The sequence below is a fragment of the Amia ocellicauda genome, chromosome 7 (assembly GCF_036373705.1).
Source record: "Amia ocellicauda isolate fAmiCal2 chromosome 7, fAmiCal2.hap1, whole genome shotgun sequence".
Lineage (NCBI taxonomy): Eukaryota > Metazoa > Chordata > Actinopteri > Amiiformes > Amiidae > Amia > Amia ocellicauda.
Genome location: NC_089856.1, coordinates 3499921 through 3524500, shown reverse-complemented (window position 1 = coordinate 3524500; position 24580 = coordinate 3499921). Strand labels below are relative to the sequence as shown.

The 24580-nt window shown below is 43.7% G+C and overlaps 2 protein-coding genes across 2 annotated transcripts; both read left to right on the top strand.

Moving 5' to 3' along the window:
- Nucleotides 1-416: 416 nt before the first annotated feature.
- LOC136752546 (zinc-binding protein A33) lies at nucleotides 417-10582 on the top strand. The gene is made up of 6 exons (XM_066707963.1): nucleotides 417-1048; nucleotides 2492-2587; nucleotides 2665-2895; nucleotides 3644-3666; nucleotides 3752-3870; nucleotides 8598-10582. Exons 1-6 carry the CDS (start codon nucleotides 644-646, stop codon nucleotides 9110-9112), a joined length of 1389 nt encoding a protein of 462 aa, XP_066564060.1. The 5' UTR covers nucleotides 417-643; the 3' UTR covers nucleotides 9113-10582.
- Nucleotides 10583-19656: 9074 nt separating this feature from the next.
- On the top strand, nucleotides 19657-23075 carry LOC136752545 (E3 ubiquitin-protein ligase TRIM35). The gene is made up of 6 exons (XM_066707962.1): nucleotides 19657-20096; nucleotides 20990-21085; nucleotides 21163-21393; nucleotides 21524-21546; nucleotides 21632-21750; nucleotides 22394-23075. The coding sequence occupies exons 1-6, from the start codon at nucleotides 19692-19694 to the stop codon at nucleotides 22918-22920; spliced, it is 1401 nt and encodes a 466-aa protein (XP_066564059.1). The 5' UTR covers nucleotides 19657-19691; the 3' UTR covers nucleotides 22921-23075.
- The last annotated feature ends 1505 nt before the right edge of the window (nucleotides 23076-24580 follow it).

The window sequence follows — 24580 nt, the reverse complement described above, 5'->3', positions numbered from 1 at the left end:
TACTTAATGAGATTTTGATCTCCTCTGCCTACTTGCTTCCTCACTGGTGTCACACATGCTCTGCTCAAGAGGCAGTCATTGAGCTCTGAGAAGGACTCCCTGGCAAAGCTTTAGTGTAGTAAAACTACAATTATTTTTCAAACCTGTTCTTTAAATTCTATAAATTAATAAACGTGGCATGTTCAGAAAAGTGTAATCCTCTGTGTACTGATTTTAAAATTAATTAATGAACTAGAGCAAAAATGGGTTTATAGACACAATCAGGAGGAAGGATGCAAAGCATAGTTGGACTCTGTACTTTGTCTCCACTCACTTCCTCCTGAGATTCGGCCACAGGAAGCTGTAGCTCTAAACCTCAGGTGAGCCCATCAGGAAGAGGCAATGTGGACTTTGATTTCTTCGCTGACATTTATTAGTCTTAGTTCTGTTCTGCGTGTTCAAGTATATAAAACTCTTTGAAAACAGAATTGCAAATGGTCTAATTGAAAGAAGACAAATCTAAATATATACTGGCTGTGATTATTTGAACGGCAGGTCATTTTACCCTCCAGTACAAAAAGAAGTTGGTGAAAGTGAAAGTAAATCTCAGACTGGGATCAGAAGTCATTACTGAGAGCAGGACGGGCTGGAGCTCTGTGGAGAAATGGCAGCAAGACCTTCTGAAATGGAAGAGGATCTCTCCTGTCCTGTGTGCTATGACATCTACAAGGATCCTGTAATACTGACATGCAGCCACAGCTTCTGTAAAGCCTGTCTGGAGCAGTACTGGGCACAGAAGGGCTCTCGGGAATGTCCAGTGTGCAGGAGAAGGTCTTCTAAGGACAGTCCTCCCATCAACCGTGTTTTAAAGAATCTGTGTGAGTCCTTCTTAAAGGAGAGAAGTCAGAGACCCCCAGCAGGGAGTGCAGCGCTCTGCAGTCTGCACAGAGAGACACTGAAGCTCTTCTGTCTGGAGGATCAAGAGCTGCTCTGTGTTGATTGTCTCACTTCAAGAAAACATAAGAATCATAAGTTCTGTCCCACAGAGGAGGCTGTGCTGGATCGGAAGGTAAGATCACTGTATTAAAAATAGTTTTTCATTGGTTTAATGAGCTGTCAGTCCTCTTATTGTGTGTCTGTGTAATAATACACTGTTCGTAGAGCCCTGTACTGAGACGCTCAATATAGTTTAACACATCGGATAAGATCTCTTCAGGCCTCTCGACTATTCACAAGGGCACCTAATGTATTTGACTAATTTAACGATGAAAGCAGTTTTCCTCATTTTAGTGTGTGCCATGTCTTCTTCAGCAAATTGAAGTTTGACATATTTACATTTAATGCTTTTAATCTACATTTATTCACTCTTCTGAAATAATAATCTTGTAGTTTTCCACACAGTTTATATTCCAGTTCTTACACAGTTGTGTGCAGTTGAGCACTAAGATAATCCAGTCTGTGTTTTATGTTAAACCTGTTACAGCGAGTTCTGTCCTAGAGTCCGGATTAGGATTTAAAGATATCTGGGTTAGTCAGGGAGCCGCAGGTGATGGAAACACTGGGACACTGGATCACATGGGGGCACACCCTCTCTGGTTTATTACTGCAGTGTGTATTCATGGAGTTTCTACTTGTATCACCAGCTACATTCCAAATTAATTAAGTGATTTTAATGAAGAGAAAGAACCATTAAGAAGAAAGAGATGAGGTCACATTAAAATACAATAAATGACAGCTCTGCATAAATATTAAAATGTATATGAATATGTATATATATTTATTCGAATGGAATATGTAAAATGTTGTTGTATAGTTCTGTCTGTCTGTCTCTCTCCCCCTGCACACCCACTTTTCTGGTTCCATTTGTAAAACACGTGGAACAACTCTTCCTCCTCCTGCACAGCCTCTTTTCTCTTTGTCTAGTTCCACGTGCAAAACACGTCGAACCACTCTCTCCCCCACAGTCCTTTGCGCATCCCAGAATGCTTTGCGGAGGAAACAGTGACGTCACCCCCGCTGCTTCGTAACTCTACACTCCAAAGGAAGAAGAGGAAGTAGAGAAGCGAGGGCTGAGCCAATCCACATGCACATCCGGGACACTGCCCTCTGCTGATTGGACATTATTCACCTTTTGTTTACTGCTGTATAAAATGTAAAACCCGGAAGAGAACTGTAAGAAAGCTGGTTGAGCACGAGACTGATTCGCGTTCGCTCTGTTGTTCTTCTGGGCTGGCCTGAAAAAATACTTATTTTCCATTTGCAACACAACTCCTGCGCTGCCATTTTCGTCCTTTAAAAGGGTTTCTTCACAAACTGAAATTGTTTATCCACTTCAAATCATTGTTAAGTTATACACAGGTTAATTGTATTTATGTTGGCACTGTTATGTATTTTCAATTTTCTCTTTCATTACCCTCTCTCTGTGCAGGTGCTTTTGTATTGTCTGTGTTGGTACGGCAGCCTGTTGTCAGTGTGTTTCTCCAGTAGTGTCAACTCTGTCATTTCATTCCAGGAGGAATTCAAGACTGCACTGAAGCCCCTGCAGAAGAAGCTGAAAGCCTTCAATAAAGTGAAAACAACCTGTGATCAAACCGCAGAACACATTAAGGTAATCCTGCCACAATAAACCTGTCTAAAGATGACACACTGACATAATCAAAGTGCTCTCTATGTTTTCCATTGCAGACCCAGGCCCAGCAGACAGAGAGGCAGATAAAGGAGGAGTTTGAGAAACTTCACCAGTTTTTACGAGATGAAGAGGCAGCCAGGATAGCTGCACTGAGGGAGGAAGAGGAGAAGAAGAGTGGCATGATGAAGGAGAAGATTGAGAACTTGACAAGAAAGATATCATCTCTTTCAGACACAATCAGAGCCCTAGAGCAGGAGATGGGCGCTGAAGACATATCATTTCTGCAGGTGAGGACTGTTTACTCTGTGACAATAGTCTTCTGAATGCAGACTGACATCACTGCTCAATCACATTCAAAGACTCATGTCAGTGTTTGTGTGTCAATATATATAAAAAATATAAAAAAGGCAAACACAATGTTAGGGTATATTGTCAAAAGTGTAGAATTGAGAACAAGGGCAGTGATGTTCAGACTGTACAATGCACTAGTTAGAGCTCATCTGGATACTGTGGACAGTTCTGGGCTCCACACTTCAAGAAAGATATCGCTGCTCTAGAGGCAGTTCAGAGGAGCAACCAGACTTATTCCAGGTCTGAAGGGAAAGTCCTACTGAGAGACTGAGGACCTGAACCTTTTCACCTGGAACAGAGGAGACTACGTGGGGACTTGATCCAAGTCTTCAACATCATGAAGGGCATCGACCACATCAAACCAGAGGAGCTTTTCCAGATCAGCAGGGACACATGCACCCAGGGACACAAATGGAAATTGGGCTTCAAGGCATTCAAAACGGAAAACAGGAGACACTTCTTTACACAGAGAGTTGTCACAATCTGGAATAAACTACCCAGCGATGTGGTAGAAACTGAAAGTTTGGTAACATTTAAAAATAGACTGGATAGGATCCTTGGATCACTTAGATATTAATGGACACCAAACTAGCATGATGGGTCGAATGGCCTCCTCTCGTTTGTAAACTTTCTTATGTTCTTATGTTCTAATATTTAGTAACCGGTCATGTTGTTGTTTTCCAGAACTACAAGAAGACAAAGAGCAGGTATATGAACTCCAGCCCGTCTTCCTCTTTTCTATTGTATTGAATCCAGAGCCACAGCAGCCCTGACTCCTGAATATTATTGCAGAGCCCAGTGCGCAGTGCAGGATCCAGAGGGGGTTTCAGGAGCGCTGATAGATGTTGCCCAGCACCTGGGCTCTCTGAAGTACAGAGTGTGGGAGAAGATGCTGGGGATTGTTCACTACAGTGAGTACTGGGGGCAGGGCCACAAGGGGGGAGGGGGATTTACAGACTTTCACAATACAGGAGCAACACTGAGCAGCATTTTGCCAGATAAAAGTCTAACACCAAGGCAGTCTCAGCACAGAGTCTCAAAGAAGTTACAAGTTACAGGCATTTCATGCAGACCAGACAGGAGAGAAAGATTACAGGCCCACATGTCTGGTTCTTATCAGACCCTGTTCTTCTAGGTATCAGGGTTGAACTATGGCACAGTAAGACCGTGAGACAGTGACCTTGATTACACAGACACACAGGGGAAGTCATGCAATTCTTCAACAATACCAGAAATGTATTTTAATGTACTATTTCTATGAAGATGTTGTAGCGTAAGGTACACTCATAAATTTCAGTTAAAGAAGTGAATTTAAGTATCACCTTTTCAAGAATCCTAGAATCTTGTAGAACTCAATTGCAGACACCAATTCCAAAGATATCAATTCTCAAATTTATTAAAAACAAAGATAAAATGTAGCACTACACTAATTATACAAAAAGGGAAAAAATAATTAAAATTCACTCAAGATCAACAAATCAAATACAAATCACTTCCGTGACCAAATCAAAAAACATGGAATCGCATATGATAACACTCAAAACGTTACACAAAATGAGCTCTAACTAGTGCATTGTACAGTCTGAACATCACTTCCCTTGTTTTAAATTCTACACTTTTGACAATATACCCTAACACTCTGTTTGCCTTTTTTATTGCTTCACACAATGTTTGGATGGAGAAAGTGAGGAGTCCACATAGACTCCTAGGTCTTTCTCATGCATTACTTCATCTGGTTCTATTCCTCCCATAGTGTAATTATAGTGGACATTTTTATTATCTGCATGTAATACCTTGCACTTGTCCACATTGAATTTCGTCTGAATATTATCTAAGTCCCTTGGAAAAGCCTGTGCTGCCGAGATTGTATCTGCTGAGTCACCTATTTTAGTATCATCTGATAATGTGACAAGTTTGCTAACTATCCCAGAGTCCAGATCATTAATATAGATTAGAAAAAGCACAGGCCCTAGTACTGATCCCTGTGGAACTACAACCTCACTCCAGTTAGAAGCGACTCCTCTAATCGACACCCTCTGTTTCCTAGACATCAACCAGGTCATAATCCATCTACTTACATTACCCTGAATGCCTACAGCTTCCAATTTGAGGATCAGTCTTTGGTGTGGAACCTTATCCAAAGCTTTTTGGAAATCTAAGTATATCATATCATATGCTTTCACATGATCTACAGCTGCAGTTGCATGTTCAAAAAATTTTAGTAAGTTAGTAAGATATGATCTGCCTCATCTAAACCCATGTTATTCTCCAAGAATATGGTTTTCATTGAGATGCTCTTCTATTTTCTATTTTTACAGGTGATGCAGGTGAGACTGATTGGTCTGTAATTTCCTGGCTCAGTTTTGTCCCCTTTCTTGTGGATTGGTTTGACACTTGCTGTCTTCCAGTCAGTTGGCACATCCCCTGTTCTAAGTGTCATTTGGAATAATTGAGTTAGCGGCCTATAAATAATTTCCCTCATTTCTTTAAGTAATGTTGGAAATATCCCATCTGGCCCAGGTGATTTGTTTGTTTTTAATTCTGCTAGTCCCTTTAGTACCTCCTCCTCATTTATCCTGATCTCTCCTAGGGTTTGACTGGACTGATTGTCAACCTGTGGCATGTCATCTGTTTTTTTTTTGTAAAAACCTCTGTGAAATACTCATTTAGAACATTTGCCACATCTTGTTTGTTTTCCAAGATACCTCCATTTTTGCCCTTTATCTGTTTCACTTCCTCCTTTATTGACCGCTTGCTGTTGTAATATTGAAAAAAGCTCTTTATATTAGTTTTAGCTCCAAGAGCTATGTTTCTTTCTATTTCCCTCTTTGCTTTCCTGATCCCTTTCTTAAGATCTCTTTGCAGCTCAACATATTCTATGTATTTTGTCTCATCACCATCCCTTTTGTATACGCTATACAACATTTTCTTCCTCTTTATTTTTTTTTGCATACCTCTATTAAACCATTTTGGCTAGTGTTTTTTGTTCCTCAATTTGCTAAGTTTTGGTACAAATTGCTCCTGAGCCTCAAGTAGTATATTCTTAAAATATACCCATCCATTTTCAACTGACTCTGTATCCAATGGGCTCCAGTTTACCTCTTCTAAGTGCCGTCTCATACCTTCATGGTTTGCTTTTCTAAAATTGTAGACCATTGTTTTAGACTTGGACCTTGTTTTTTGAAGGAATGCCTCAAAGCTAACCATATTGTGATCACAATTTGCCATTGGTTCTCTAACTAGTGTCCCCCTGACTCTATCTTGGTCATTTGAAAAGATCAAGTCAATACATGCTCTCTCTCTGGTTGGTTCCCTGACAAATTGAGTTAGAAAGCAGTCATTTACCATCTCAACCATTTCTATTTCTGCTTCTGTAGTCCCCACTGGGCTTTCCCAGTCTATGTTTGGGAAATTGAAATCCCCCATTATAACAGCCACATCCTTGCTACATGCAGTCCTGATTACACTGTACAATGCAGCATCTTTCTGAATATCTGAGTTTGGTGGCCTGTAACACACCCCTACCGCTAATCCTCCAGATCTCTTGTTCAAAAGTTTGACCCACAAAGATTCTGTTCTGTTACTGGGATCTAATACAAGTTCTTCTGCCTCAATGTCATTTTTCACATATAATGCTACCCCACCCCCTCTTTGATTTTGCCTGTCTCTCCTAAACTGTGTGTATCCTTCCAACTTGTATTCATCCCCATCATTTTCTGTAAGCCATGTTTCTGTCACTCCTACAACATCATAGTCACACGCCAGCACTGTGGCTTCCAAGTCTAACATCTTGTTCCTTATACTTCTGGCATTGAGGTACAAACATTTCAGGACTTTCCTACTGGCAGTTTCCCTTGGTTTTCTTTCCTTGGTGGAACATCTCACATTGTCAGAGCTCCCTGCCCCCCTGGTTCCTAGTTTAAATGATTCTCAATTTCACTGCACATATGCTCTCCCAATGCATTAGCCCCCCTTCTCTTTAGATGTAGACCGTCCGGTTTGTACAGGTCCCATCTATCCCAGAAGAAAGACCAATGCTCCATAAACCTAAACCCCTCTTCCCTACACCAAGCTTTCAACCACGTGTTAAACTTTCTAATCTCTGCCTGTCTCCCTGGCCTGGCATGTGGTACCGGAAGTATTTCAGAGAAAACTACTGTGGAGGTTCTGCTCTTTAGTTTTGTTCCTAACTCTTTAAATTTGTCTTGCAGAACCTCTGTCCTACCTTTTCCTATGTCATTGGTTCCAATGTGTACCATGACCAGTGGATTCCCCCTGGCTTTGGCCAGTAGCCCGTCTACTAGTTTAGGGAGATCTGCAACCTGATTTTTATTTCTAAAATTGTCAAACAAAACAGTTTAATGCAGCACACATTTATATTTAAGAAAATACTAAATTATATTACACATCCTAAAGTTTATGACTCACAGAATAACATTTCTAATTGATTTCTCAAATGTCATGAATAATAAACTCCAAACTGTTGAACATATCTGAACTTCGTCACAGAGAGGCCTCTCTGTCTTCGGGCTCAAATAAAAGCACACGGCACGAGGTCCGTGTTGTTTGGAACAAAGGCAGTCCGGTTTGGCTTTGTCCAAGAACTTCCACTCAGTCGATGCACCTGGAAGTTGGGGTTTCGCGAAAGTAGAGTCTTTTCCAAACAGATTTTCCACTGGTTTGAAGGCTCCAAGGTTGTGCACAAAATTCTTCTTTGTAAGCAGGGTTCCACCGTAGTTACTTGAAGACAAAGTCTTTGAGGAAAGCAGGGCCCTGTTTGTTCCAAGGGTCAAGTTTTTTAAGACTCAATAGCTATTTAAATGACTGAACACTTTTGTATTGCAGTCGACCAGCTGCATACACTCCACTGATCAGGTGGGTACAGGCGGGCAGTGCAGTTTCTAAAGTTCCTTACTTAATAAAGTCCTTTAAAAGTTCCTTCTCCCAGTTTAACTCTTCTGTTGCCGGCAAAGACTTAGTTGGTTTCCGGTTTCGGTTCTGGCAACAGAGCTACAAGTTGAGCTGTGGCAGCGGATTACTGATTCGGGTGAGAGAGAGAACAAAAGATGCCATACGCTAGCTTTTATACGCCTGTCAGATCATAGATGATAGGTTCTTGAGTTTGCGAGAGTGGACTTCGCTTTCAGCCCCCAGTGTCCTATTGGAGGAGGCTTGATTTATGACTGATGTCAATCCATGCCATCTTTTGGAAATGCCGGTTGGCCTGGGTTCGTAGCTCTGTTTCGGGATTTTGGCTCTCGCCTACTTCAAAGAGTTTTATGACCTCCACGCCATATTCCCCAGACATTTTCACAGCAGGGATTCCAAGCCATTTGGCCCATTCTCAATGCCATCCTCTCAAGACTGCCACTTTGATGTAGAACAGTTTATGGGTCGATGAGCTCAGGAATTCTGGTAACTTAAATCTTCTTTAGATCAGAGCTTCAGCTCAGAGCTAGAATGTTCTATCAAAATATACCCCCCCTTAACGCTACAATGTTTTACATGTATTATTTCATTAATCTTTTATTGATGTATTTATTTATTTGAACTTCCATTACAGCATATGTAAGACACGTGTGATTGTCTGTGTGAAGCTCAGTGTTGATTTCTAATGCTTTCTCTCTTTCTCTTTCAGCTCCTGTGACTCTAGACCCCAATACAGCATCCCCCCGTCTCTCACTGTCTGAGGATCTAACCAGTGTGAAAGACAGAGCTGAGATACAGCAGCTTCCTGACAATCCAGAGAGGTTTGATGTGTGTGAGTGTGTTCTGGGCTCTGAGGGGTTCAGCTCAGGCATGCACTGCTGGGATGTTGACGTGGGGGACGGATCTTCCTGGTGTTTGGGTGTAAGCAACGAATCCTGCAACAAGAAAGGAGACTTCAGTGTGAGCCCAGCAGCAGGATTCTGGACTATGGGTCTGTTTGGAGGGGAATACACAGCACTGACCTCACCAGAGACACGACTCACTGTGAAGAGGAAACCCCAGAAGATCAGAGTGCAGCTGGACTATGACAGGGGGGAGGTGTCATTCTCTGACCCCAGGGACAGCACACCTCTCTACACCTTTAAAGACACATTCGGTGAGAGGCTGTTTCCATTCTTCTGTCCTTTTTCCCCTCTGCGAATCTGCGAATCAGAGCTGCTGTGAAGAACACACTGAATGGAGCTGAGACCTTGCTGGCAACTGCAGACTGAGAGGATGTGTGAGAGGAGACTAATCCAATGGAAACCTGATGAAGTGAATTAACACCTACAATAAATTAGTGAATTATTATTATTATTAATAATAATAATAATAATAATAATAATAATAATAATAATAATAATAATATTATTATTATTATTATTATTATTATTATTATTATTATTATTATTATTTATTTCTCAGCAGATGCATTTGTCCAGGGTGACTTACAACATATTAGAGCAATACAAAGTGCAAAAATACAGTACAATTCAAAACAAGATGCAATTTACAAATTCCAATTTACACAAGTGTATAGGAAATATACAGTAAACAATACAAGTCCTACATCCTAGGTTGTAAAAGCTCATAAGTGCAGACAAGATGTGAAGTCATCAAGGTATGGGAGAGGGGGCATAGGGGAAATCAAAATAATACGAGAACTAGTAATGCAAAGCAAGAAGTATGACAAAACGTTGTAGAAGTGCAATTTTACAGGAGAATAACCTACTAAATTACAAGCATAGTCTGAAAAGATGCGTCTTGAGTAATAGCTTGAAGAAGGTCTGGTACTCAGCAGTCGTGACTTCAATTGGAAGGTCATTCCACCACTTAGGGGCCAGGGATGAAAAGGAGCCGGCTCTGGAGAAAGGGGAGTGGAACAGATGCAAGGTCAGTCTTCTGGTGCAGGAAGACCGCAGTGGTCTGGAGGGGATGTACAGAGAGATGAGTGTCTGAAGGTAGTACGGCACAGTCTGGTCCAGGCAACAGTAGGTGAGGGTCAATGTCTTGGGAGCCAGTGGAGAGAGCGGAGCAGTGGAGTAGCGTGTGCGAATCATGGCAGGGACAATACCAGGTGAGCCACAGACTTCTGGATGAACTGGACTGGGCGGGTAGTAGTTGCAGGCAGCCCAGCCAGGAAGGAGTTGCAGTAGTACAGGCGGGAGAGGACCAGGGACTGGACGAGCAGCTAGTTGAGTAGTCGGTGAAGAAGAGTCGGATTCAGCGTATGTTGCTTAGGAAGAATCAGCAGGTGCGTGTCAGTGTGGTGAAGTGCTGAGTGTAGGAGAGGACAGGATGGAAGGTGACTCCTAGGTTCTTAGTGGAAGAAAAGGGAGAGAGTGTCAAAGATTCCAAGGGGATTGAGATGGAGAGATCAGTAGAAGGTGAGGAAGAGGGGTAAAAAAGAGGAGATCCAATTTGAAGAGGTTGAGTTTAAGTGTGGTGTGTGTGCATCCAGGCGGAGATAGCAGACAAACAGGAAGAGATGCGAGAGGGGATGAGAGGGTCAGAGGAGGGAAAAGACAGGAAGATCTAGGCATCATCTGTGTAGAAATGGCAGAAGAAACCATGGGATGTGAAGGGGCCCAAGGAGCGTGTGTAGAGAGAGAACAGAAGTGGGCCAAGGACAGAGCCTTGGGGTACGCCTGTGAGGAGAGGTTGAGGTGTGGACGAAGAACCTCACCATGCCACTTGGTAGGTCCGGTTGTTGAGGTAGGAGGAGAACAAGGCTAGAGCAGTTCCAGAGATTCAAAGGTCAGCAAGGCAGGAGAGGAAGATGGAGTGATTGGAATGACAAACACTGCAGAGAGATCAAGGAGGTTTAGGACTGAGGAGTGGGAGGCCACCCGAGCACAATTGAGGAAGTCAGTGACTGCTAGTAGAGCAGTCTCCATGGAGTGAGCTGTGCAGAAGCTGGATCAATAAGTGAGTGATGGGAAAGAAATGCCGAAAGCTGACGGTGCACAGCACACTCGAGGGTCTTTGAGAGGAATACAAGTAGGGACATGGGGCGGTTGTTCTGAGGAGAGGTGGCGTCAAGGTTTGGTTTCTTGAGGAGTGGGATCACAGCAGCTTGTTTAAATGCAGAGGGGAATCAATCAGAGAGGAGTGAGGAGTTGAGGAGGGAAGAGATGAAGGGGAGTAGATCAGGAGCAGTTGCTTCAAGAAGGCAAGTGGGGAGAGGGTCCAAGGCACACTGCGTGGGTTTGGGAGAGGAGGGGGGACTATTGAAGAGCTGCGGATGTCTATGATATTGCAGGAGAAGAAGGAGACAAAATCATCAGCAGAGAGAGACGAGGAAGGGGAGGGGGGAAGAGGGAGTAGAGTTTGCAGGCGTTATTGACAAAGGATTCAATGAGTGATTGGAAGTAAGAATTCTTGGCCAGCGGGGTGAGCAAGGAGGAGAATGTGGACAGTAGAGAGCGGTAGAGGTCAAGGGCAGCTGGTAGTTTGGACCTCTTCTATTTCTGTTCAGCGGCACACAGAATGGATCGGGCTGAGTGGAGGACGTAAGAGATCCAAGGCTGAGGAGGGGAGGGACAGACAGGACGAGATGTGAGAGGACAGAGAGAATCAAGGAAGGAGGTGAGAGAGGAGAACAAAGAGGAGGTAGCACAGTTAATAGATAGATGGGAAAAACAGTCAGTGGAAGGTAAGAGAGTGAAGAACCTAGTAGAGAATTGAAGTATTGAAGCACAGAGGATAATGTATTTATTTAACATGCCCGGCCTGGAAGGAGTGGAGTCTCTCTGAACAACAAAATTTAACAGCTTTTATACAATACATGACGTGGTTCTGTGGGCAGGGTCCAGTCACATGCTTCCAAGAAGTGTTGCTTTGAGGTCAGATTACTGGCTTTGTAATCTTTGTGGTTGTCTTCCTGGGGGGAGGTGTGGGATGTGGAAACCAGATGGCTTCCTTTGATGTACTGGGAGAGGTCCGATCCCATGTCAACTGTCAATCAATCACTATGATGTGACCTCTCCAGCCTTAAGATAAGCCACAGAAATCCATGAAGCAAATGCTGGGAGGGACTTCTGCATCGACAGCCTTGCTAACATTTGCTTGCTTGACAATTAATACAATTGGCTCTGTTGACATATTATTATTTCCATCCATCCATTTGTGAAACCACTTATCATGGCGATGGTCGTGGCGAAGCCGGAGCCGATCATATTAGTGTTTCAAATATGAATATAAAACATTATACTGGCTCTTCAGAGAGTGAGAGCAGTGGAGGCCAAGGTGGAGGGGGAGACGGAGCAGATGGTGGAAGGTGACAGGGAGTGGGTGGTGGGGTGGGGAGGGAGGGAGGGTAGAGGAAGGGAGAAGGAGATGGGAGAAGTGGTGGTCTGAGATGTCCAGGGGTGTCATGGAGAGCATAGAAGTGGAGCAGCCTCTAGAGAAGATGAGATCTAGCTGGCAGCCTGCCCTGTGAGTGGGGGGAGACGGGGAGAGAGAGAAGTTAAAAGAGTGGAGTAGAAGAAGAAATCCAGCAGAGTGGGAGGGGTTGGAGAGGTGGATGTTGAAGTCTCCAAGGAGGATGGTAGGTGAGGACAGTGACGGGAGCGAGGAGGGAAGGAAGTCCAGTTCATCCAGGAAGGAGGCGAGTGGACCGGGAGAGCACTAGAGAACTGGAAGAAAGAAGTGAGAGGGAGAGGTGAGTTCTACTGCATGGAATTCAAAGCTGTCAGTTGTGATAAAGGAGAGACACGGGGGGACAGAGAAGAGGAGACAAGGGGAGAGCAGCAGCCCCGTCCCTCCTCCCTGCCCGGTAAAACAAGGGGAGTGGGACAGGACAAACGGAGAGGATAGGGCAGCAGGGGTGGTTGAGTTCTCAGGGGAGATGCAAGTCTCGATGAGAACCAGGAAATCCAGAGAGTTGTGGGAGATGAAAGCAGAGATGAAGTCATCCTTGTTGGCAGCTGAGTGGCAGTTCCACAGACCACCTGAGAGGGGAATAGAGGGGAGAGAGGTGGAGGGAAGAGGCAGAGCGATGAGGTTAGAGGGATTAGGTAGGCAATGTTTTGCAGGTGCGCTCTGTGAGGCAGGAGAGAACAGGACAGGAATTGGAGAGATCATCATGGCTGCTTGGTGTTGATGTGTAGAGTCTCCACCCAGTCTTCTCCTTGCTGGAGTCCCACCCACATCTAGAGTACCTGCCCTTTGGAAATGTGGCCCTTCAGAAGGGGGGCACTTAAGGCTGTGTCACCTGCGGGACATTGAAATAATGCGTGTTAGCCTATTTTTATTTGTTTGCTTTGTATTTTTTTTTCTCACTTATTCACTATAAATCTTTCTTATTATCACAATTATTATTATTAAAGTCACATTCGTTTACTTTGCTTTGCCCTTCAATACACAGATATCCACAGGTTTTATTCATGATTGATTTGATTTAAATACGCACATGTCTAATCACGCATTCACGAGAGCACCCGCTTATTCGCCAGGTTATACAAGAGTCAATAACTGACAATGAGGAACACCTGAAAGGCGAGAGGTAAAAAGTTCCCAGGTTTGGAGCTGGGGAAGGCAGATTGCAGAGCAAAATTGAGAGGGAGAGATCTAGAGGTGACTGCAGAGCGAGTTCCAGGGAGGGATTGCATAGCGAAAGAAAGGGCTGAGACGACTGCTGTAACGCTAACAATAGTATTCAGGGAAAGGACGGCATACAGGGTTTTTTTGAACAACAGTAGTGTTTTACCGGATAAGAACCTGTGGACATTGCTACTTTTACATTTTCATGTTTCCACTTGCATCCCTTGTTTTTAGTATTTTTTTTATATCATTTTAGAGGTCTTTTATTTTTCAATTTTACTTTTACATTTTGTGGACTTATTAGTATTTTTTTTGCCACAAATGGACTATTTAAAGTACAAGGCATTGGGCTTTTCTTTATCTTTTTAAGGAAAGTTTTTTATTTAATTTTAATTTGGCCATTCTTCTCTTGGGACTGTATATGGTTTCTTTGGATCATCAACCCCGGACGAGAGCAGAAGCTGGATTTGTTTGTCCCCGCTCCTCTTTACGTTGTTAGGACACGTGGACTATTGCCTGCCCCATTCCAGCTCCTGGTGCTGCCTGGAGAGACCAACAGTCCCTGCAAGAACTTTAATTTAAATTTTTTGGTTTTTAATCTTTTATTTGTGTTTTAGCTTAAAGAAGTCTGCCTGATTTAAATAGTCCACCTGTAGCTAATGTGGAGAGTACACACCTGTGTTGCATTGAATGACACAAGTCTTTCAGGATCGCATGAGTCCCTCCCAGTCAGAAATACTAATAGCACAATTAACAGCCACTTCTGATTGCAGACAAGGGTGGTGCAGTTACACTGATAGCATGCAACAATACTAAGAATAATAATAGCTTTCAGTGCAACCGGATCTGATTACAGAAACTGCATCGATATATGGTCAAAATGCGGTAAGTAAGTTGCTACCCTAACTAACAAACAGTATCTGCCATTACTACAATACAGGTGCAATATATAAATCTATAAATAAATAAGTAAACATGCAAACAACTGTTACTTAGCTAAGCTGAGCTAGTCGACTGCTCCACTGGTCTGTGTAGCTGTCTTTGTGGCAAACGACAACAGCACCACGAGGTGCACACAATTGATTATTTATGAATTACATCTCCTCCTGCTACTTCATTTCTGAGTGGGAGGAGAATTTGCAGCCTATCATACATTCATTTATTTTGCATTATTGTATTAGAACTAAAGTTAACTTGGGTCCTCTGTGCACTTCTGAAATGGTTCCTCTATCTGAACCGGATTTAAAATCCCAGAAACACACAGAAAGGAGTGTCCCCTTAAACACAACAGTCTCAATTACACTGGCACTGTTGCAGTCTGTGCCTGACAGGGCTTTCATTTTGCTCTGTGGTGTTGTGTACTGGGCTCTGAGGGGTTCAGCTCAGGAGGGAACTGCTGGGATGTTGATGTCAGGGATGGATCTTACTGGTGGTTGGGTGAGATCTTGGGTAATTTGGAGACAATTTTACTGCAGCAAAGGGAGTCTATGCAGAATACAATTGCAATTAACAGGTTAAAACACTGAAAGCTTGACTCTCAATTGCAGTTGCTGATGAACAAACTTACCTGTGACTTGAATGCTCAGCACAGGATCCTTTATTGGGCTGAATGGCACAGAGTGTCCCTAGCTGTAGGAAATGTAAATATGATTTTTTATTTCTTGGCAGATGCCCTTATCAAGGGCAACAATTTCAAATTTACATTATACAAAGCAATTCAAAGTAAAATACATTTTACAACTTCCAATTTACACAGGTAAGTACATTAAGTGAGGTCATACAGCCTGGTGTCTGACCTGCAAGCCACAGTTCCCCTGTTCATCACCAGAGGTCATTATCACCTGAGTACTAACCCTGCAATCTTCTAATTAACATTCCTACCTTCCATGTGCACTTGTCCTACTAACCTTCTTCACTCATTGGTTCCCCCTCTCTCCACCAGCTCCATGGACTCCACTGTGCCCTGCACTTAAGCCCTGTTTGCCCTTTACTCTCTGCTAAGTCTTGTCTTATTCATTGTTGCATTTCTAAGCATTCCCTCTGGCTTTTGACTTTCTTGTGTTCCTGACCGTTTGCCTTCGCTTTATGACCTCCCCTTTGGATTACCTGTTTCAGCTTGTTTGCCTGATCTATTGACCCTTGGACTGTCTTTAAACCTCGTCTTTTGGATATCCCCTTTGCATTGTCAGCCTTGCCTCCTCTGTATAAGAGCTTGCACTTGGGTCCACCTCGGCTGTCCTGTGAATCATTACACTTGGAAAGTAAAACCTAAGTGCTGTCAAAATGTAAGGTCACAGTCAAGGGCTATGGGAAAGGGAGCAAGGGGGAAATCAATCAATAATACAAGTATTAGTAATGCAAGAAGCATGATAAAATGCTGTAAAGTGCTATCTTACGGGGATTAAAAGGGCTAATATTACAAGTACTGTCTGAAAAGAAGTGTCTTGAGTAAGCGCTAGAAGGAGGTCAAGGACTCTGCTGTTTTGACTTCGGTGGGAAGGTCGTTCCACCATTTAGGGGCCAGGGATGAGAAGGAGCGGCTCTGGAGAAAGGGGAGAGGAGGGGAGGCAGAGTTAGACTTCTGGCATCGGAAGACCGCAGTAGTCTGGAGGGAATGTATGGGGAGATGAGGGATTGAAGGTAGCTTGTTAAGAGGTGCACTAGATACTTTTTCAGTTTTGTGGAAATCATCTGTTCCAATTTGGGGGATAAAGATAACACAGATTTTACAAAAGCAATTCAACAATATATAAGTGAAACACTGCCAGGATCAGCACATGTTCTGCACAGCTCATTCTGAGAAACAAGTTCAACTGGAATGGACTGATCTGGGTTATGTCTCTCAGTGTACATTTACAATGGGGCCTATAAACACATAGAAAAACTTAATGTCTCTCAGTTGTCCTTGCGCCATTTAAAATGTAATTCAGCATTCTAGTCTTTAAGATAAAAAGCAATACAGATGATAATATTATTTGACTTACTGACTTATTTAGGTGTATCTGAGCAAATTCCTTTATCCAGAGTGTCTTGCAGTTGTGACACAACGTATCCAATTCAAGAAGCATCACACAGAAAGAGCAAGAAAATTCAATATATAGTTAGTTATTTTGGCTGAACATCTATCTCTATAGACTTATATGAAGCTGCACAATGAAATCTAAAGCAGTAGACAGATCTGCACACAAAGAGCAAAGGAAAACATATGAATTGTTAAAGCACTGAGTTACAATAAGGGACTGTATTGCTGCCAACACCCTAGAGCAAAAACTCTGATAAACACTGGAGTAAAGGGGCTTCACACTGATATCAAAGTGATCTGTTAGCAATCTGAGTGTGATATCTTCCCCCACACATCCCCAGAATACTAAACCCATCTTCCAATGGACATTCCTCATCACCATGTGCACTTGTTCAATCAACCCTCTTCTCCCATTGGTCTACACTCCCTCCCCCATCTCCTGCTTCCCTCTGCTTCACATCTATATATCCCTTTGTTTCACTTACCATTTGTGGAGTAGTGGTTGGGGTTCTGGACTAGTAACTGGAAGGTTGTGGGTTCTAATCCTGGGTGGGTGAGTGCTGTTGTAAAAGACAAGTAATGTAATGAAGTCTGGATTACAGCTTTTGTTATTTCTTGAGCACTGACCCTTTTTGTTTTGACCCTGGATTGTCCTCTCTGAAGTGTTTACCTGATTTCTTTACTACCTGCTAGTTCCTTTGACCATGAATACTGGTTTGCCCCTATTGTTACTGTTTGCCGGCCCCTGACTTCTTGCCCGACCTGACCAGTCTGCTGTGCTCTGTACCTGGGCTCATCACCCTTAGTGCTTCCTACATCACACTGAGGGTGAGAGTGTCTCTGCTGCAGAAGAGAGGAGAGACACTGGAGCTTCAGAGTCCTGAGGGCATTTACACCAGTCAGAGAGACCCTGCCAATCTCAGCCACAGAAGGACGTTGTTGCTGTCAGTCAGTGGATGCTGACTGAGGGAACAAGATAACTCCAGCCTGGTAATGACAAAAACTGGGATGTGTCTAGAATCTCAGAGAAAAAGCTTCCAACACTGTGTCCATCATGCCTTTTATATATGTGTCACACAGATCATCCTAGTCAGTGTGGACTTCTCTTCTGCTGTCGAGCCTGAGCTTCTCAATCAGATCACTTTCCATTATGAAGTGCATGTCAAGTGATCCTGAGGTCTGTCTGTGTGATTATGTATCTGACAGACCCTGTGGGCTCTGAAGTTCCTGTCACACATGAGGGGGCTGTGGCATTGGGGGCCTCCTCTCACCACACTGTCAATGTCTAATTTCATACACTTGTGTTTTGTGAGTGTGTAAGCTCAGATCACTGGAGTTGAGGGCTGCAGAGCAGACAGACACACTGGCACCAGTCCCACAGGGCGGTCCCTATGGTCTCTGCTCAGTCCGAGAGAGAGCAGAGAGGAAAAACCAGTATGGCCAATGACACCCAGACCTGCCCAGGCAACCGCCATGGAGAATGCTGCCAGACTGCAAGATGGCATGAGAATCCGGGTGATGTGGTATGATGGATTGGAGGCGTGGGAGACTTACCATGCCCAGTTCCAAATCGCGGCCTGGGCCGGCACCTGACCATATTAAAGAGGAAGTCAGGGGAGAAGCTGGGGCCTCTGGCTGCAAATGCACAGTTTATGGTACGCTGGAGCTACCCTGGGTTCCTGCCTTCAGTCCAGGCAGAGCTTGCTCTCACACCAGAAGAACTTCAACGCAATATGGGGTTAGCCGCGCCCACCACTTTCAACCATCACCATCCTGGAAGCAATGTGGGAAACCACCTCCCTGAGCCTGAGGACTGTGACGGGGCAGAGGGCAAAAATGCTGGGCACGAAGATGCTGTGGGTGGAGGTCGGCAGACGCACGCCACAACCCCTGTTTCCAGGTGACAGCGCCCTTCTCCTTTCTAATGCTGGCGACGAGGGGACCTCCCGACAGGCGACCACGCCGGCGGAGACGAGGAAAGTGGTAGACCGCAAGCTCCACAAAATGCCACGCCAGTGATAGTGCACCACGGGGCGCACACCTGATGCTTGGACGCGAGCTCCGGACACCAGTGAACCTGACATTTGGTGCACCTCCGGTCCCAAGAGTCGGACCCCCAGTGGGGACAGATTACGTGTGGGAGTTTCAGAAGCGGCTGTGCCCGCAGCCACTTCACCAGCTCCAGGGCCCACCAGAAGCGCCACTACGACCAGCACAGCAGGGTCCCGGGATTCACCGCCGGAGACCAAGTATGGGTCTACAATCCCCACCGTCGGAAGGGACTCTCCCTGAAACGTAGACCTGCCTGGGAGGGCCCCCCAACATTGTGGGGATGGTGTGTTATCGGGTGTGGCTCTGGAAGTGACGCCGAGTGGTGGTCCTACACCGTGATCACCTGGCCCCATATCAAGCTCGCCTGTCGAAGGACTCGGACGAGGTTCCCCCCTTTGGCGAAATATTACTTTCTGAGGCTAGACAGGCACTCCAGAAGAATGCAATTCTGATTAATTTCATGAGTCTGTTAAGGTCGGAGATATGACCCAAATTAGTGAGAGTGTAGGCGAATAACATAACAAAAAACAGCCTTTGATTGCTCAAAAACAGTCCTTGTTGACAAATGCATTTTATTACCAGAATGATCAATGATTCACTCTTCTGGGTACAACAGAATATAAAGAAGCTGCCTCTGAAAGGTTAAAGCTTGTGTTACTCAGTGCGCAGTATCAAGTGTGGCCATGGGTTCGTGTCCATCTTTGAGCGAAAGAAAGAAAGAGTGATGAAGAGGTAATGGATGAGAGAGGGAGCGGATCTGTGCCGCATATAGGGTTGAACTGATTGACTTACTACAACACTGTGATTATACTACAGCATGATTTGTCTAAATTATATCTAGAAAACCTGACTCATGTTAATTAATGTATAATCTCCAATGAACCAATAGTGCAGTGGGAGGATGCTGCCCCTAAAGTTTGATTTTCTTTGATACCGTGTTGAAGTGTTTGTGGGATCAGCTGTAGATGTAAATGTAACCAGTTTTCAATGTGTAATGAAGATCTGTAATAAAATGAGAAACACAGTCAGACCTGCAGTGTCACAGGAAGTGTATGCAGCCTGCAAGTGAGTGAAAGTGAAAGTAAATCTCAGACTGGGATCAGAAGTCATTACTGAGAGCAGGACGGGCTGGAGCTCTGTGGAGAAATGGCAGCAAGTCCTTCTGAAATGGAAGAGGAGCTCTCCTGTCCTGTGTGCTGTGAAATCTACAAGGATCCTGTAATACTGACATGCAGCCACAGCTTCTGTAAAGCCTGTCTGGAGCAGTACTGGGGACAGAAGGGCTCTCGGGAATGTCCAGTGTGCAGGAGAAGGTCTTCTAAGGACAGTCCTCCCATCAACCGTGTTTTAAAGAATCTGTGTGAGTCCTTCTTAAAGGAGAGAAGTCAGAGACCCCCAGCAGGGAGTGCAGCGCTCTGCAGTCTGCACAGAGAGACACTGAAGCTCTTCTGTCTGGAGGATCAAGAGCTGCTCTGTGTTGATTGTCTCACTTCAAGAAAACATAAGAATCATAAGTTCTGTCCCACAGAGGAGGCTGTGCTGGATCGGAAGGTAAGATCACTGTATTATGAATTGTTTTTCACATGCTTAATAAACTGTCCGTCCTCTTATTGTGTGTCTGTGTAATAATCCACTGTTCGTAGAGCCCTGTATGGATCCCAGTAATGAGGCTAAACAGGCACTGAGACACTAAATATAGTTTAGCACATCAGATAAGATCTCTTCAGGCCTCTCGCCTATTCACAAGGGCACCGGTATTTTAAAAATGTAATAATGAAAGCACTGTTCCTCATATCAGTGTGTGCCATGTCATCTCCAGGAATGTGATGCTTGACATGTTTAGATTCAATATTTTTACATTTATTTTACAAAAGCAAGTTTTCAAAGAAACACATTGATCAGCAGTGCTCAACTTGTATCTGGAAAGCAACACTCTTCTGAAATAATAATCTGGTAGTTTTCCACACAGTTTATATTCCAGTTCTTACACAGTTGTGTGCTGCTGAGCACTAAAATAATCCAGTCTGTGTTTTATGTTAAACCTGTTACAGAGAGTTCAGTCCTAGAATCCGGTTCAGGATTTACAGATATCTGTGTTAGTCAGGGAGTCACAGGCTCTGCTCTAATGTGAATTCTCTGTGCTGTACGATTCATATAATTCAATTAAATAATCATCCGCTCACATATTAAAGGTCCTGCGTGTCTGGAGTCTTTATTTGCCTGAATGGTACAGCTTGCCCTGCTCTCTCTGTGAGGAAGTCAACTGCTCCAGATGGGCTCCTGCCCAGGAGAGTCATACCCAGACAATCCCCAGATAGAAGTGATGGAAACACTGGGACACTGGAGCACATGGGGGCACACCTCTGGTTTATTACTGCAGTGTGCAGTGAGGCCTGTTGTCAGTGTGTTTCTCCAGTAGTGTCAACTCTGTCATTTCATTCCAGGAGGAATTCAAGACTGCACTGGAGCCCCTGCAGAAGAAGCTGAAAGCCTTCAATAAAGTGAAAACAACCTGTGATCAAACCGCAGAACATATTAAGGTAATTCTGCCACAATAAACCTGTCTAAAGATGACACACTGACATGATCTAAATGCTCTCAATGTTTTCCATTGCAGACCCAGGCCCAGCAGACAGAGAGGCAGATAAAGGAGGAGTTTGAGAAACTTCACCAGTTTCTACGAGATGAAGAGGCAGCCAGGATAGCTGCACTGAGGGAGGAAGAGGAGAAAAAGAGTGGCGTGATGAAGGAGAAGATTGAGAACTTGACAAGAAAGATATCATCTCTTTCAGACACAATCAGAGCCCTAGAACAGGAGATGGGAGCTGAAGACATATCATTCCTGCAGGTGAGGACTGTTTTCTCTGTGACAATAGTCTTCTGAATGCAGACTGACATCACTGCTCAATCACATTCACAGACTCATGTCAGTGTTTGTGTGTCAATATCTAGTAACCGGTCATGTTGTTGTTTTCCAGAACTACAAGAAGACAAAGAGCAGGTATGTGAACTCCAGCCCGTCTTCCTCTTTTCTATTGTATTGAATCCAGAGCCACAGCAGCCCTGACTCCTGAATATTATTGCAGAGCCCAGTGCGCAGTGCAGGATCCAGAGGGGGTTTCAGGAGCGCTGATAGATGTTGCCCAGCACCTGGGCTCTCTGAAGTACAGAGTGTGGGAGAAGATGCTGGGGATTGTTCACTACAGTGAGTACTGGGGGCAGGGCCACAAGGGGGGAGGGGGATTTACAGACTTTCACAATACAGGAGCAACACTGAGCAGCATTTTGCCACTTAAATGTGATCCAGGTTCAGAAAGTTTTATTAACAAGCCAACTTGGGAGAGTCTAACACCGATACAATATCAGCATAGAGTCTCAAAGAAGTTACAAGTTACAGGCATTTTATGCAGACCAGACAGGAGAGAACGATAACAGGCCCACATGTCTGTCCCGTGATGAGTGGAAACTCGGTTTCTGCCTGACAACTGCTCAGGAAGACCCATATGTGGCTAAACTGAGGAAAATTGAGGCATATGAGGCAAATTGTTGGTGAAAGCTGGTGTTATCAGACCCTGTTCTTCTAGGTATCAGGTCTGAACTATGGCACAGTAAGACCGTAAGACAATGACCTTGTTTACACAGACACACAGGGGAAGTCATGCAGTTCTTCAACAATTCCAGAAATATATTTTAATTTACTATTTCTATGAAGAAGTTTTACATGTAGTATTTCATTCATCTTTTTATTGATGTATTTATTTATTTTAACTTCCATTACAGCTTATGTAAGACACGTGTGAATGTCTCTGTGCAGCTCAGTGTTGATCCTTTCTCTCTTTCTCTTTCAGCTCCTGTGACTCTGGACCCCAATACAGCATCCCCCCGTCTCTCACTGTCTGAGGATCTATCCAGTGCGAGAGACAGAGCTGAGAGACAGCAGCTTCCTGACAACCCAGAGAGATTTGATGTATGTGAGTGTATTCTGGGCTCTGAGGGGTTCAGCTCAGGCATGCACTGCTGGGATGTTGACGTGGGGGACGGATCTTCCTGGTGTTTGGGTGTAAGCAACGAATCCTGCAACAAGAAAGGAGACTTCAGTGTGAGCCCAGCAGCAGGATTCTGGACTATGGGTCTGTTTGGAGGGGAATACACAGCACTGACCTCACCAGAGACACGACTCGCTGTGAAGAGGAAACCCCAGAAGATCAGAGTCCAGCTGGACTATGACAGGGGGGAGGTGTCATTGTCTGACCCCAGGGACAGCACACCTCTCTACACCTTTAAAGACACATTCAGTGAGAGGCTGTTTCCATTCTTCTGTCCTTTTTCCCCTCTGCGAATCTGCCCAGTGAAGGTGTCTCTCTCAGTGGAATAGCACAGTGTTTTGGGGATAAAGATCAGGCAGCACTGCTATGAATGGAGCTGAGACCTTGCTGGCCACTGCAAGCTGAGAGGATGTTTGAGAGGAGACCAATCCAATGGAAACCTGATGACGTGAATGAACACCTACAATAAATGAGTGAATTATTATTATTATTATTATTATTATTATTATTATTATTATTATTTATTTCTCAGCAGACACATTTGTCCAGGGCGACTTACAAAATATAAGAGCAATACAAAGTGCAATAATACAGTACAGTTCTAAACATTATGCAATTTACAAATTCCAATTTAAACAAGTGTATAGGAAATATACAGTAAACAATACAAGTCCTACATCCTAGGTTGTAAAAGCTAATAAGTGCAGACAAGATGTGAAGTCATCAAGGTATGGGAGAGGGGGCATAGGGGAAATCAAAATAATACGAGAACTAGTAATGCAAAGCAAGAAGTACAGTGTAGCGTAAGGTACACTTATAAATTTCAATTAAAGAAGTGAATTTATAGTATCACCTTATCACGAATCCTGGAATCTTGTAGAACTCAATTTCTGTAATAATTGGACGCAGACACCAATTCCAAAGATATAAATTGTAAAATGTATTAAAAACAAAGACTAAATGTAGCACTACACTAATTATACAAAAGGGAAAAACTAATTAAAATTCAACTCTAGATCAACAAATCAAAGACAAATCACTTCCGTGACCAAATCAAAGACCATGGGATCGCATATGATGACACAAATCGTTAAACAAAAAAGGTTATAAACACATTGACCACCATACCGCTTAGTAAGACGAAGGTGAGTCTCTCGTTAGTATTGTTAGTCGGACATCAAATAACTACGCAGGTTAGTATTTATGTCAGGTAACTTCTCGTTATATATATATATCAGTCTCATTTACGTTTAGGTGCCGAGAAAGATCCTATCATTACTTGTTACCACAATTTCCCTTAACTGATTATTATTCAATGATTAACGATAGGCAGGGCCACCAATAATCTAATGTCTATTAACTTGTGTCAATTTCAGACTAAACAGTTAAACAGGAATGAGAAGATATTTCTCGGCGTTGACAGATTTTATTTCTAAAATTATCAACTAAACAGTTTAATGCAACACACATTTATTTTTAAGAAAACTAAATGATATTACACATTCTAGAGTTATGAATCACAGATTAACATTTCTAATTGATTTCTCAAATGTCATGAATCACAAACTCCAAACTGTTAAACTTATCTGAACTTCATCGCAGAGAGGCCTCTCTGTCTTCGGGCTCAGATAACGGCACACGGCACGAGGTCCGTGTGGTTTGGAACAAAGGCCGTCCGGTTCGGCTTCGTCCAAGAACTTCCACTCAGTCGATGCACCTGGAAGTTGGGGTTTCGCGAAACAGAGTCGTTTCCAAACAGATTTTCCACTGGTTTGAAGGCTCCAAGGTTGTGCACAAAATCTTCTTTGTAAGCAGGGTTTCCACCGTAGTTACTTGAAGACAAAGTCTTTGAGGAAAGCAGGGCCCTGTTTGTTCCAAGGGTCAAGTTTCTTAAGACTCAAATAGCTATTTAAATGACTGACACTTTCGTATTCAGTCGACTTAGTCAATTGTCCAGCTGTAAAACTCCACTGATCAGGTGGGCACAGG